General features: G+C 39.5%; 2 protein-coding genes across 2 annotated transcripts; both read left to right on the top strand.

Moving 5' to 3' along the window:
* The first annotated feature begins 477 nt into the window (after window positions 1-477).
* On the top strand, window positions 478-1,752 carry LOC135473243 (E3 ubiquitin-protein ligase TRIM56-like). The gene has a single exon (XM_064753088.1). The coding sequence runs from the start codon at window positions 478-480 to the stop codon at window positions 1,750-1,752; it is 1,275 nt and encodes a 424-aa protein (XP_064609158.1).
* A 5,365-nt stretch (window positions 1,753-7,117) lies between these two features.
* Window positions 7,118-10,471, top strand: LOC135473136 (E3 ubiquitin-protein ligase TRIM56-like). Its single transcript, XM_064752969.1, has 2 exons — window positions 7,118-7,152; window positions 8,122-10,471. The coding sequence occupies exons 1-2, from the start codon at window positions 7,146-7,148 to the stop codon at window positions 9,384-9,386; spliced, it is 1,272 nt and encodes a 423-aa protein (XP_064609039.1). The 5' UTR covers window positions 7,118-7,145; the 3' UTR covers window positions 9,387-10,471.
* The last annotated feature ends 2,686 nt before the right edge of the window (window positions 10,472-13,157 follow it).

Genomic DNA, 13,157 nt, shown 5'->3' with positions numbered 1-13,157 from the left:
GTCGTAACATCACTTAAATACAAATATGAATTACAACTGAAGTTACATCTATGAGACAGACGATACATTGTCAAACAGCCAGATATCAAAACAGGTTTTTTTTCACCCTCACTGTACAACAAGAGGAATAGTTTCAATTTTGACATTGTTAATTATCTTTTCTTGGGTAGAAATACATACCGAAGATTCTGGCATATGGCGTGCACAAAATTCTATGTAGACATTTGTTAGATCCTGTGTGTTCTGTGAAAGATTTCAATCAACCTTACACGTTATTTCTGAAAAAAAAACTAGTGTGTCCAGTTTATTCAATCAAACTCTTTCACTCTTAGTTTCTTAGGATTAACAATGAGCTTAATTTTTAGGTACATACATATGGGCAGAGCATCCAAAATTCTGCTTAACCTCGGGATGGGTACCGCATTTACATTGCCTTGAAAATGATACGTTTCGTTTTCAGATCACATATCAAGAAGAATGGCAGCCGGTGGTTTGAAACACTTCAGCGGGGAGGTAGTGGAAGAGAAATTTCTCACGTGTTCAATATGCTTGGAAAAGTTCAAAACTCCAAAACTTTTGCCATGTATCCATACCTTCTGTCTGAAATGTCTGAAGGAGCACGTGGAACGTTCTGCCAGGAACGGATCGTTCCCGTGTCCCAACTGCAGACAACCCACTGATGTTCCCACCAACATCGACACAGGCTTCAAGACCAACTTCTTCATGAACAGTCTGCTGGACTTCTTTGCTGACATTGGTGCCGGCCACACTTGTTCATTTTGCTTGTCCACAGGAAAAACAGAAAAAGCCGTGTCCAAATGTATCGACTGCTCGGATTATTTGTGTGAAAAATGCACCGGGGTCCATGGAATGACACGACAAACTGTAAAACACAAAGTCATTTCTATTGATCAACTTGTCAGAAGTGGAGTGGATGAAGAAACGTCGGCGAAGGCGGGATTCCCGTGCTCGGAACATCCTGAGGAAAACGTTCGCTATTACTGTACTGTTTGTGAGAAACCAGTGTGTCGAGATTGCAAGATATTAGATCATCACCAGCACCAGTGTATTGCATTCCAGGAGGCTGCCAAAGAACGCAAGCCGAAGATGAAAGAGTCAGTGTCGTTCCTAAAGGATCATTTAATAAGTGCGGAAAGTTTGAAGGTCTCAGCTGAAGAAGACATGGAAAAAGGGAAGAAATTTTCTGAGCGATATGTTCGGGAAATAGAGGGAATATACACTGAATCGATTAAGTACTTGACGTCACTTAAAACACAGACAATTAATCAGATTAATGAACATAATGCTACATTCCTAAAACAGATGACGTCGAGTGTAGATGAAGCAGACATGCGCTGTACACAAATCAAGAGCTTCCAGGAATATTTGACGAATGTCCTGAACGTGGGCACTGATGTGGAGATCTTGGAGACTTACTCGTTGGCCAGAAAACAGAATCTTTGCCGTAAACAAACTCAATCGGTTCGTCAAACAGACTCGTCTTTCTTCAGTCAGATCCTGGAATCCCAAGAACGTAAAGAGATATTTACTTTTGAGGAAAGGCTTGCAAAAAATACAAGACCAAAATTATCGACCTTTACCTTTACTATTTGCAAAATCCTCAGCAATTTCATGATCGCTTTGGTGCAATACATGGACACAAAGGATAAAGCAGTGATGAAAAACATTTATAACGTATCAGACAACCCATTTCTTATAAGAGGAGGATATCTACATTCTGGCTTGCGCTAGGTTGAGTCAAGCCAAGGATGGTTTTTTGACAACCCCACAGCTCGGTCCGTGGTGATCCATGTATAGGTATTATGGTGATGAGCTGTGATGGTTCGTAGGCCTTCCCCTGAGGATTTGACAACATCCGTGGCTATCCGGGATGATCATTGGAACTTCCTCGTTCCGTGGTAGAAATGAGGCTGCCTTAGTGGGTCTGTAGTACTATTGCAGTATTCCCACATGCCTTCATGATGCGTTTCATGTCACCTCTCTCTTATCTCTTTTTGGTGTTTTACGCCTTGCTCAAGAATATTTCATTTATACGACGGCGGCGAGCATTATAGCAGTAGGAAACCGGGTAGAGCCGGGAGACCAACAACCATCGGAGGGTTTCTAGAAGACCTTCCCACTTTTGGTTGGAAACGTCGGATCATTTCTGACAAACTCCTGAGTCACTGCGCTGCGCTGGCGTGTTGGCCACCTTGGCCACGTCGGCCCACCGTTTTAACATACTATGTTATTCCACAACGCCTTGAAACTATTGACATTTCAAGTTTTCAAGTTTGATGGCCTTGTTCATCTGAGGTTTGCTATAGGAAGACTATCAAAAAAACATAATAAAACAAGCGTGCTATCGAAAAAACCGTGCCATAGCGTAGCAATCTGGGACTAATAAAAGTCTTATTTTAGTCTGACTCTGTCATGCTCTTGACAGATTTTTTTTTAACATCATTTATTGTGTTTAACAAGTACACATTAACCCGAAGGCTTATACTGTGTACATATTTATGATACAAATATCGACAAGTATCTTTTACAAGTACCCTTGTAATTTTTCTTGCATTAAATAAGTACAAATACAGTTACTAAATCACTATGTGGATGCCGGCGAGTCCTCGCTAATGTGGTGGCTGACGTGTCGGAGGGTATAACACAGGTATGTAACAGGTAAAACATATTGCGGTAGGAGCATCATCACTAAATCCAACGTCACTTATTTCCATTTATTTATTTATTTGATTGATATTTCACTTATACGACGGCGGCCATCATTATGGTGGGTGGAAACCGGGCAGAGCCCGGGGAAAACCCACGACCATCCGCAGGTTGCTGGCAAACCTTCCCACATACGACCGGACTCTTAATTTTAAAAACATAATCTTGTTGATTTCTAAGTTTTTGCGGCTAAGGCGATATTTCAGACCGCGAAACATCGATAACTTCTTCTTGTTTTATTATCAAACTATAGATGTGAGTGTTCCAGCTCGCCAGTGCATTACAGATTACACCCAAATGTTGATGTGTACTACAAGATTCAATGGAGTTTCCCGAGAAGAACAATCTCAGCCGGAAAGGCTGTCCATGCTGTGAACACAGTAACAATTCAAGTTTACAAGCCAGGACTGGGTCCATTGTTCTGTTGAGTATATAGGTTAGATAATACTTACTGTTTCACGCTTTCATGGAGAATTCTTCTGAGATTACATAAAGACACATGTCGTCTGCAAATAATCTAACATTATTAATTAAGATCGTTTATGTATATCAGCTGTTTCTGCTCGGGCGTAAAAAGATTCAGCACCAGGGAACTATCTTAATGTATTCAAAGGCCTTTAATATTTGGAAAGCACATTGTATTATTGCTGTCCAACCGTAATACACCGCGCCAAATGCATTAGTCACCCTATTAGCAGTTAGCTTCATAACGCCTTAAATGTTGTGAAGAAGTTGACATACAGTTAACATGGAATTAAACGCGAACATGGGATTCTGATCGTGGTAGATTGCCTTTGTTGTAAGTGTCTTTTGTTGTCCTTTTTTGTTTGTATATTTTTACTATGTAGATTTCAATGTCGTACATGTCTTGTCTGCTACATCATGTCTCTGCTGGTCGATGTGCTGGCTTTGTACATATTACCTTTAATAATTAGCTATGTTTGGCATTACGTAAAACTCTGTCTAACCATGTTGCACGTCTCATCATTTTCAAAGATCCACAGTTCTAATGACTTGTGGAGAAAAATCATGTTTTTTTACATTTACAAATACTAAGTTTCAAAAGATGCAGAACATGCTAACATGTATATTGGTGGAACGGCTCGGCACAATGTACGCTTGTCAAAATAACCGGTTGCGATGACAACCACGTTGCTATAACAACAATTTTTGCTAATGGCCTTTCATAGTAATTCCAATGCCGCGGACACTACATCTCAGAATTTTGTACCTAACATTTTAATAACTTATGGATGCATATAATAGTAAGTCCGGATGTAAGGATTGTCAGACGTATATTTGTGTGTCTTCCAGGAATAGATTAGAAAATGCATAGAAATAGTATATATCTAGATGTACAGTAGTAAATCTAGGTTTATTAATCAAAAGAATATGGTGTTTTAACTTTTTTATGACTGTACACATATAATGTTTCATTAACCTGTTATTTTTTTATGAACTAACCGGTAGCATTCATGATATTCAGGCTCCAATACCAAAAGTTCACCTGTTTCAATCGCCACGATGGCTGCAATATTGCCGCAGTGGCGTTAAGCCATAATCATTCATTCTTATCATTCAAGGGAAATATATAGAATTACTCCACGTGATCAGAAATGCAAAACGCTAAACACAAAATGAAATCATTTTTCGTTCTTTCGGTCTTTCGTTCTTTTTGTCAAAACCACACTTATAGACTGGGTGCAACTGATGTCAATGTACAGCTTCTTTGCGTTGTTCTCTAGGTAGCTTTTGTCCTAGAATTTCGTTACTATTTTAATTTTACGATATCCTTGTACATGTCTTGTGGGTTTTCTTATCATTATTAATCAAACACGATCGGGCTTATTTCATTTGTATATTTCTACAAGTGTTGTTGCACATCTTACTTTTGACCATTCTATTTGTACAACCCAGCAGCGACATACGATATATTTTTCCGTTAAGAAACAGGCAACTTTGTTTTCACTGCCTTCTTTTTCAGCCAGTTAACTTTCGTTTAAATAAATTTGACTTCAAATCCAAGAGTTTGTAGTCGTAAATTTACCACGTTGACTCTGCGACTATCACTCAGAAAAGTAACATATCTGGCAAAGGGTCCGATTCGCCAGTTAGAAACGATAATGCTTGATAAATCGCAACAGCAGTAAGAAAGTTACATTTCAGGGCAAGGCAAAGGTACCGTGGGGTCGCGATATGACATTGCTTGGCCACGAGAACACATCGTGGAACCGCGAGAAAACATCTTAGACCCCAAGAATATATGACGAAATGGTTAGAGCGTTCTCTTCGAAGTCGGAATACTTAGGATCGTACACGAATCTAGTCAAACCAAAGACTTTAAAGATGAAAGTTAAAGACATGGTGTGTGACCCATATTTGGTGTCTTAGACATCATACCCCATTGGCAGCAGCATTTTGTCAGCATGGACTCGCCATGTCACAAGAAAAACAAAATAAGCACATTTCGCTTATTATACGGCAGTCAGATGAGAGGGAACCGGAGAGTCCGGTGTGTAAATAATAATCTCCATAGTAGTCTTTGGAGACTCATGAAACACAAGGTCTCAAAAAACACTGTTTGTCAGGAAAGCCCTACATCCTACCAACAGCTGACACCAGAAGCAGAGGAAGCCGCCATCCACTCCGCAAAGGTCATGAGGTTTCAGGAGTTTCCGGTGAAAGTATTCAGCTCTGGCACTCGTCTTAAGATGTTATAGACAATATTTTAGCCAGAAAACAACAAGTTTTTATGATGGTAAACAAAAATATTATAATTTTGTTCGATTTCTCAAACATATTTCCGCTGCATCCGTGCTGTGTACAAAACAGGACCACGGAATACACGGTTTTTGGTGAGAGATATATGTGCACAGAACAAACAAAAATAACAAGTGCTGACCAAAACACTAGAGATTGCACGGCTGTCTCCCCGTTAAATCAAAAGCAGGAACTGTGTGTAAAACCCCATAAGTATTAATCAGAAACACCTGGATGAGGAATCAATAATCGTGTTTCCAATCTGGGTCAGCACAAACCTGTACCGCTAGGCGAACAGTGTAAGGCAAGCGACAACAGAGACAATGTAATATCCATGGCAACTTGTCACGTGTATAAAACGGTTGAATTTCGATCACGTGACTCAGTTAAATATACATGTAGCTTGGGCTTATCTGCTAGAGTCCTACTTTTCAATTCGATTTGGTCAATGGAAATTTCCCCGATTCCAGAGCAATCTCAGATTGATATATCTGTCACGTTTAACCAGTAATGGGAAATATCGTCGTCTGACTCGGCTGGGGCTTTTACTTAGTTCACAGATTCAGGCTATATATATATATATACGTGTATTCCAAGGCAGGTTGGTGATGGACGCTCCTCGAGCACTGATGTTCTAGAGAGACGACATCTCGTATGTTTCACGTGTGATGCCGAGACAGTCCTTAAAACCCTGCCGTCGTAACGGATAATTGTCCAAGGGTAATTCCATCACGTGATCATAGCTGCATATCTGGTACACCAGCTGCGCAACGCTCGATGCTTCTTTGCTCTGAGGACAATTTTCAGAGGTAACAAAAAGGTAAGATGGTCATAATTTATACGTCTCTGAAGTAACTATGCCTTTCCTGCGTTGCAGACTCACAAAGTGGCTGATGACCTATAGGCCTACTCCTTTCCATTTACAAGATGAGATAGTGCATATCTGTTTAGGAAAACCTTGATGTAGAGGCACACTACCATCTCAATACGTGTTTTAGGTTTGTGTTAATTTAGCCTCTGCTAAATTAACGTGTTAGGATTTTATTCCAACTCTTCAATTACATGCTTATATGCCACAGTCAGAATATATTGAAACCGGGTCGACAATAGTGCTTGGTCTAACCACTTTCACTATACTTATATCCGGAAAGAAGAATAAAACATTGGAGTAGCTATATACGGGTATACCTAGCCGCTGTACATATAAATCAATACTGGACATGTTTAAATGAACGCTTAACCAACCAGTTGGTAAGTTCATAGCCTCGATCTCATGCATGATACTCTCTGACCCATTTATGGTGGCGAGAAACATACAGCATAGATGTCGTCTGCACACGTATAATTAGGATGAAGAGATACAGCTGGTCATCCTTCGACAATCATGTCATGGAAGGCAGCGCCAAAGCTTTTCATGTATTAAGCGTAGTAAATAGAAACTGAAATTATTCTATGTCTGTAGGTATAGCCACGTGAAACGAAGCCATACAAAATGGAGGCACGCTATTTAAAAGTTGACAGAGGCCTTATTGAACTTATCGCTGTACGATATACATGTAGTTGACGACTTGTATAATAGAGAACTGTTGCCGGACAAGAAGATATAACCCGGAATCGGTTCATGAAGAAATGGAGTGATTCTACGAGAGTGCCCTATAATGAATGGTATAAACAGGGCGAAGTAAACAATAATAACTGTTGAGGGTGCAGCCGAAATAGTCAGGAAAAAACAACAACGATAGGTTCCTCAGAATTATGTTAATATTAATACAACAATTGGGATGAAAAAGGATACACTTGGCATCAAAAGTCTGTAATGTTGAGTATAAATACTGTACTTACTATTTATTTATTTATTTATTTGATTGATGTTTTACGTCGTACTCAAGAATATTTCACGTATACGACGGCGGCCAGCATTATGGTAGGAGGAAACCGGGCAGAGCCCGGAGGAAACCCACGACCATCCCCAGGTTGCTGGCAAACCTTCCCACGTACGACTGGAGAGGAACTGTACTTACTATTTGTTGAACAGATAAATTGAAGAAAAAAAAAGGATTCATAAAGAAGGGTCAGTCACTGTTTGGGTATATCCACCTAGCCTTGTCCAGATAAATCTGTAATATTTTCAGACCACAGGCATCCACAGCAGTTAGTATGAAGTGACTAATATTCAGTGGCCAATGAAACAAATGTTTCACATATTTATCGGCTTTAATTTCAGTGTGGTGAGGCTTCCCCGTTTCCAAACTATTTGTTGTACAGTGTAAAGGCATTACAATTTCATAATAATCCACTTATTATGTAAAAAGGTCGGCCCTTCATATTACACTCATAATAACGGTTCCTAATGAAATCTGGATTTGAGTCGAATGGATGTTTTAAGACCGGGGACCAGTGATTCGAAAGTAGGCCTATATTACCAATTAAGTTTGGTATTAACTTCTCATTATGTTTACATATATTTATATTTATTCTTACCCTCCAGAGGCTCTGAATGGTTCTCAGTGCAATTTCGGAATATGATGCAAGTTACCTTCAGTAAAGTCCCCGGTTCCGGCAAACTGTACACTGTGTAGTATACATAGGATTGACAAAAATTACCAATTTCATTTTTATACGATTTACATTTAGATCAGACATCAAGAAGAATGGCATCTCATGGTTTGAAACACTTCAGCGGAGAGGTAGTGGAAGAGAAATTTCTCACGTGTTCAATATGCTTGGAAAAGTTCAAAACTCCCAAACTTTTGCCATGTCTCCACACCTTCTGTCTGAAATGTCTGAAGGATCACGTGGACCGTTCTGCCAAGAACGGTTCGTTTCCTTGTCCCAACTGCAGACAACCCACTGATGTTCCCACCGACACCGACACGGGCTTCAAGACCAACTTCTTCATGAACAGTCTGTTGGACTTCTTCGCTGACACTGATGCCGGCCACACTTGTTCATTTTGCTTGTCCACAGGAAAAACAGAAAAAGCCGTGTCCAAATGTATCGACTGCTCGGATTATTTGTGTGAAAAATGCACCGGGGTCCATGGAATGACACGACAAACTGTAAAACACAAAGTCATTTCTATCGATCAACTTGTCAGAAGTGGAGTGGATGAAGAAACGTCGGCGAAGGCGGGATTCCCGTGCTCGGAACATCCTGAGGAAAACGTTCGCTATTACTGCACTGTTTGTGAGAAACCAGTGTGTCGAGATTGCAAGGCATTAGATCATCACCAGCACCACTGTATTGCATTCCAGGAGGCTGCCAAAGAACGCAAGTCGAAGATGAAAGAGTCACTGTCCTTTCTAAAGGATCAGTTAGAACATGCTAAAATGATGAAGCGCTCGGCTATTGAAGACAAGGAAAAAGGAAAGAAGTGTTCTGAACACCACGTCCAGGAAATTGAGACGATTTTTAACGAAACAGTTATGTACTTGAAATCTCTTAAAAAAGAAGCAATCAACCAGATAAATGAACAAAATGCTACATTCTCCAAACAAATGACGGCGGACGAAGGAGAGGCAGAGAAACGCTGTAAGCAGATCAAGAGCTTTCGGGAATATCTGACGAATGTACTGAATGTAGGCACTGATGTGGAGATTTTAGAGACATATTCCCTGGCCAGAAAACAGAGCCTTTGTCCAGAACAAGTCCTGAATAAGAAAGTTCACATTCATAACCCACATATAAATTATGGACAATGTGAGGATCAACATTATAGGTTTGGACATTTCGGATTCCAACCTGCCGCTGCAAACCGCCTCCCAGAAAGTCCAAGCAAAACACTGAAAGCATTTACTGCTGCTATAAACAAAAGACTTACGGATTTCATAAACGCTGGCGTGGGCTACATGAACACACAGAGGCAAAAAATCCTGAACAAACCAAGTTTCCGTCAATAATTTATATATTTAATCGATTTCATAAGCAACACCCTTTAACAGCGACAATTCGTCTCAATTGTTCAGGCTAACAATGTTCTGATGTTGAAAATAGACAAAAGTATAGGAGTATAACCTCTATGAATCAACTTTACTAAGTGACTATTTTCTGGAGGGCATAAGCAAACTGCACATCGACCATTTTACGAAAACTGTGTTGGTGTACTTATAAATACGTGCAATATATGCTGAAAAGGCGGGTTTTAGATATGGCCAGACTAGTGCATGTCCAGAACCATGTACTTATCCAGCAGAGAAACACACACTGGCACAGTCTGTAACACAGCAGACATTATGGCATGGGCTTAATTTAACTGGACTTATCCTCAAGAAGAAAACTCGTAGATGAGTTACCAGTCCCAGTATACATATACTTTATGATTTTAACTTGTCAGCTGTTAAAATGGAGAGTAAGTTTCAGTGGAGCAAAGTATTATGGGTTGGGCTTCTTATTATAAGTCGGTGTTTAACATACGTGCAGTCTTAGCCTTAGATAACGCCATTTACGGTGACAATGAATATTATGTTCAACAATGGATCAAGAATGGCATCAGTTTTCATGCCTGTATTATATTTTAATTTTTCGTTTTCAATATTCAATTCATTTTATTTTATTTCATCAATATTTTGCACGCATGTCAGTTTGATGAAAAATAATATAACGATATACAAGGCGGGAATAAAACGGGAATTATAATGAATATATAATGTATACAATGGTGCAGAGTACTGGTGAAATTCACGTAAGTTAATTTTTTTAATATACATAGATATATGTATATATAGGCTGTTAGTGACATTTCCATAGATTAGTTTTCCTTAATGCGCATTCATTCATTCATGTATATATAAGTCTTTATCAGATAACCTTCGTGGTGGTCTCCATGGTCTGGTCGTTAGCTTGTTAGCGCAGCACAATGACCCAGCAGCCTCTCGACAATGCGATCGGTATGAGCTCAAGTCCAGCTCATGCTTGCTTCCTCTCGTACGTGAGGAGGTCTACAGGCAACCTGTAGTGACTTTCTTCCGGGCTGTGTCCAGTTTCCTCCCATCATAATGCTGGTCGATGTCAGACAAGTGAAATATTTTTGAATATGGCGTAAAACACCAATCAAAAAAATAAATAAATATGCTACACTTTATTGCTGCAAAAACATTTCACTTATTCGACGGCAGTCATCATAATGGGGGTAACTCACGGCCATCCGCAGATTGCTGGAAGGCCCTGCCACGCACAAGAGAGGAAAGCCGGCATGAACTGGACTTCAGCTCACAGTAATCTCACTGACGAGAGGCTGCTGAGTCATTGTGTTATGGCTAGATTGCTACAAACCACTCGGCCACGGAGGTCCACCCAAAAGATTTTTGTATTTGGGTTTATAAAATGGCAGCTGTGACCAGAGCAGGATGATGGAGTGTATTTCAGATTCCCAGTGCTGGCTGACGCGAAAAATACCCAGTGGCCATTGTGCATTAGCCATGTGTGACCAGATGCCAAATATCACATTAATTTTATTCGTTTCCTTTCATTGATCTGATAATGATACGTTACTTCCGATATTATAACAGTGTTAGTGGCCAAATCTTGCATCAAAATCTGGATTAACTTAAACAGATATTATTAAACATCGTACAAGGCCATACATTTGCCATTTGTACAAAGCGTCTGATTACTTCTCTGGCTGTATAGCCATGTTTTATTTGCACTGTGAAAATACGTAAATGATTAATATCAGAGTGTTATTTCATAGTTTTCGCATAAAACATGTACGGAACTGAAAACCCGAACTTTCATTTTCACTCCACTCACGATTAAAGAGGTAGACATGCATTAAAGGATTCAAGAAGCGGTTGGTTTTCATTTCTTAACACGCAGTTTATAGGATGTGAAAAAAGTTGCGAAACTTTCGAGACTCGTTAATCGTGTACACTTCCCGAAGAGTTTTATGGTATTGAAAGGAACCTAGTGACAGTCAAGCAGTCCAGTACGGTTAATGGAAGCTCATTCCTGAAAGGACAGCGTATATATCTTCTTGCTGACTCAAAAGATTTTCGGTGTATTCCCGAAAGTGGAATATTTCTGAATCGACGTTTTGTCGAGTTTTGACGCCGATTCCTGAAGGAGAATATGTCCTTTGCGGACATATTTTTATTATACAGGTATCAAGGGAAGGCCCGACTGATGACTTAATTGTGTACACTTCAATAAGAGCTTTATAGTATTTAAAGGAGCCAAGGGACAGTCCGGCAGCCCAGTGTGGTTAATGTAAGTTAACTCCTGAAAGAACAGCGTGTGTCTTCTTGCCGACTGAAAAGATTTTCACCAGTGAAATATTTCGGAATCAGTCTTTCGTCGTGATTTGATTCCGATCCGTGAAGGAGGAGTGTGTTCTTTGTGGAAATATTTTAAGTCCAAGATATATGTATTAACGGAAGGTATGACTGATGACTTGAACTCTAGTAGTGACACTGTGGAGAGGAGAACGAGACTGAAGATACCAGGCCTAAGAATCACGAAGCCATCTTACACTGAAGTCAAAATCATTAAGCTTGGTATGTTCCTTGTGTTATCTTAGCTGAAATTTGTTTTTTTTTTTTAACAACTTAACCAGTATTTACGTTATCAAACAATATTTGACCTTGTTACTTAGGAAATAACAAGTTTAATGTGATTTGAAATTTTGGCTTAAGTCTAAGATTATTTCGTGATCCCTGAGCCTGTTTTCCAATTCAGTGCCGGAGGCGATATTTTTTGGCCAGTGGAATTACATGTAGATGGTATTTTTCATCTTTGATGTTGTTCAGAGGGCGATTGACGCGACGTGAATATATTCTCCAGCAATGATATGTGACAATAACAAATAACATCATAACATGAGAGTAACATATTCAGGTGGACCGAAACCAACGTTACATTGTGGCAACAAGAGTGGAAAGCCAGCATGAATGAATGATTATTGCTTAACGCCACATCGGCAATTTTGCAGCCATATCGTAGCGATAAGTTGGACTTGAACTCATCATAATGTAACGGCTAAACTCAGCTCGATAACTAAATCATACTACTACGTTTAGTAAAGGAGTCGCGGTACAACTGTATATAGACATGTTAATATTTGTAATCCACTTACATGTATTCTATTACTGTGTATTAACAGCGTTTTTTTCGTTTTCAAAATATCGGTATATAAATCAATGTAATTGTATGCAAAATATTTCAGTGCATTACATCACCTATTTCACCTTAATAATCTCGTGGGTTTGTACTTTTGTTTGACCAGTTGTAAAAAATCCACTTTTTAGATTTTATCAAAATTCAGCTTACCCTGAGCTCGCATTTTAGAGCTGTTTATATTTTAATGTCCCGGGATCTTAACAATATCGACAAAAATGAAACGTTGCTTCCTGACTTTACATTTTTGTTAAGTACAATAATTTATAAAGGCCTACTCATGTCAGCCTGCAAACTGATTTTACTATACAGTATAGCCTGTATGTCACACTTTTGGGGAAATCCTCATACCGTAGTAACGCCATTATCACGTAAAGAGCTCAACAGGCTGCTCCAGACTACTCTGGCAAGCCAACAAAACTGCCAAACTATTTCGGATGGTCATCTTACCCCATGTGCTGTGGCTGACAGGAACTGGACAATCTTCTCAATTAATGGCCGTGAACAGAATGAACCTTGGTTCTTCCCAAGTGTTAGTTCAGCAAATATAATTAAAACAA

Source organism: Liolophura sinensis, chromosome 8, assembly GCF_032854445.1.
Source record: "Liolophura sinensis isolate JHLJ2023 chromosome 8, CUHK_Ljap_v2, whole genome shotgun sequence".
In the NCBI taxonomy this organism is placed as follows: Eukaryota; Metazoa; Mollusca; class Polyplacophora; order Chitonida; family Chitonidae; genus Liolophura; species Liolophura sinensis.
Note: the sequence above shows the minus strand (reverse complement) of the source record. Positions and strands in the feature narration are given on the sequence as shown.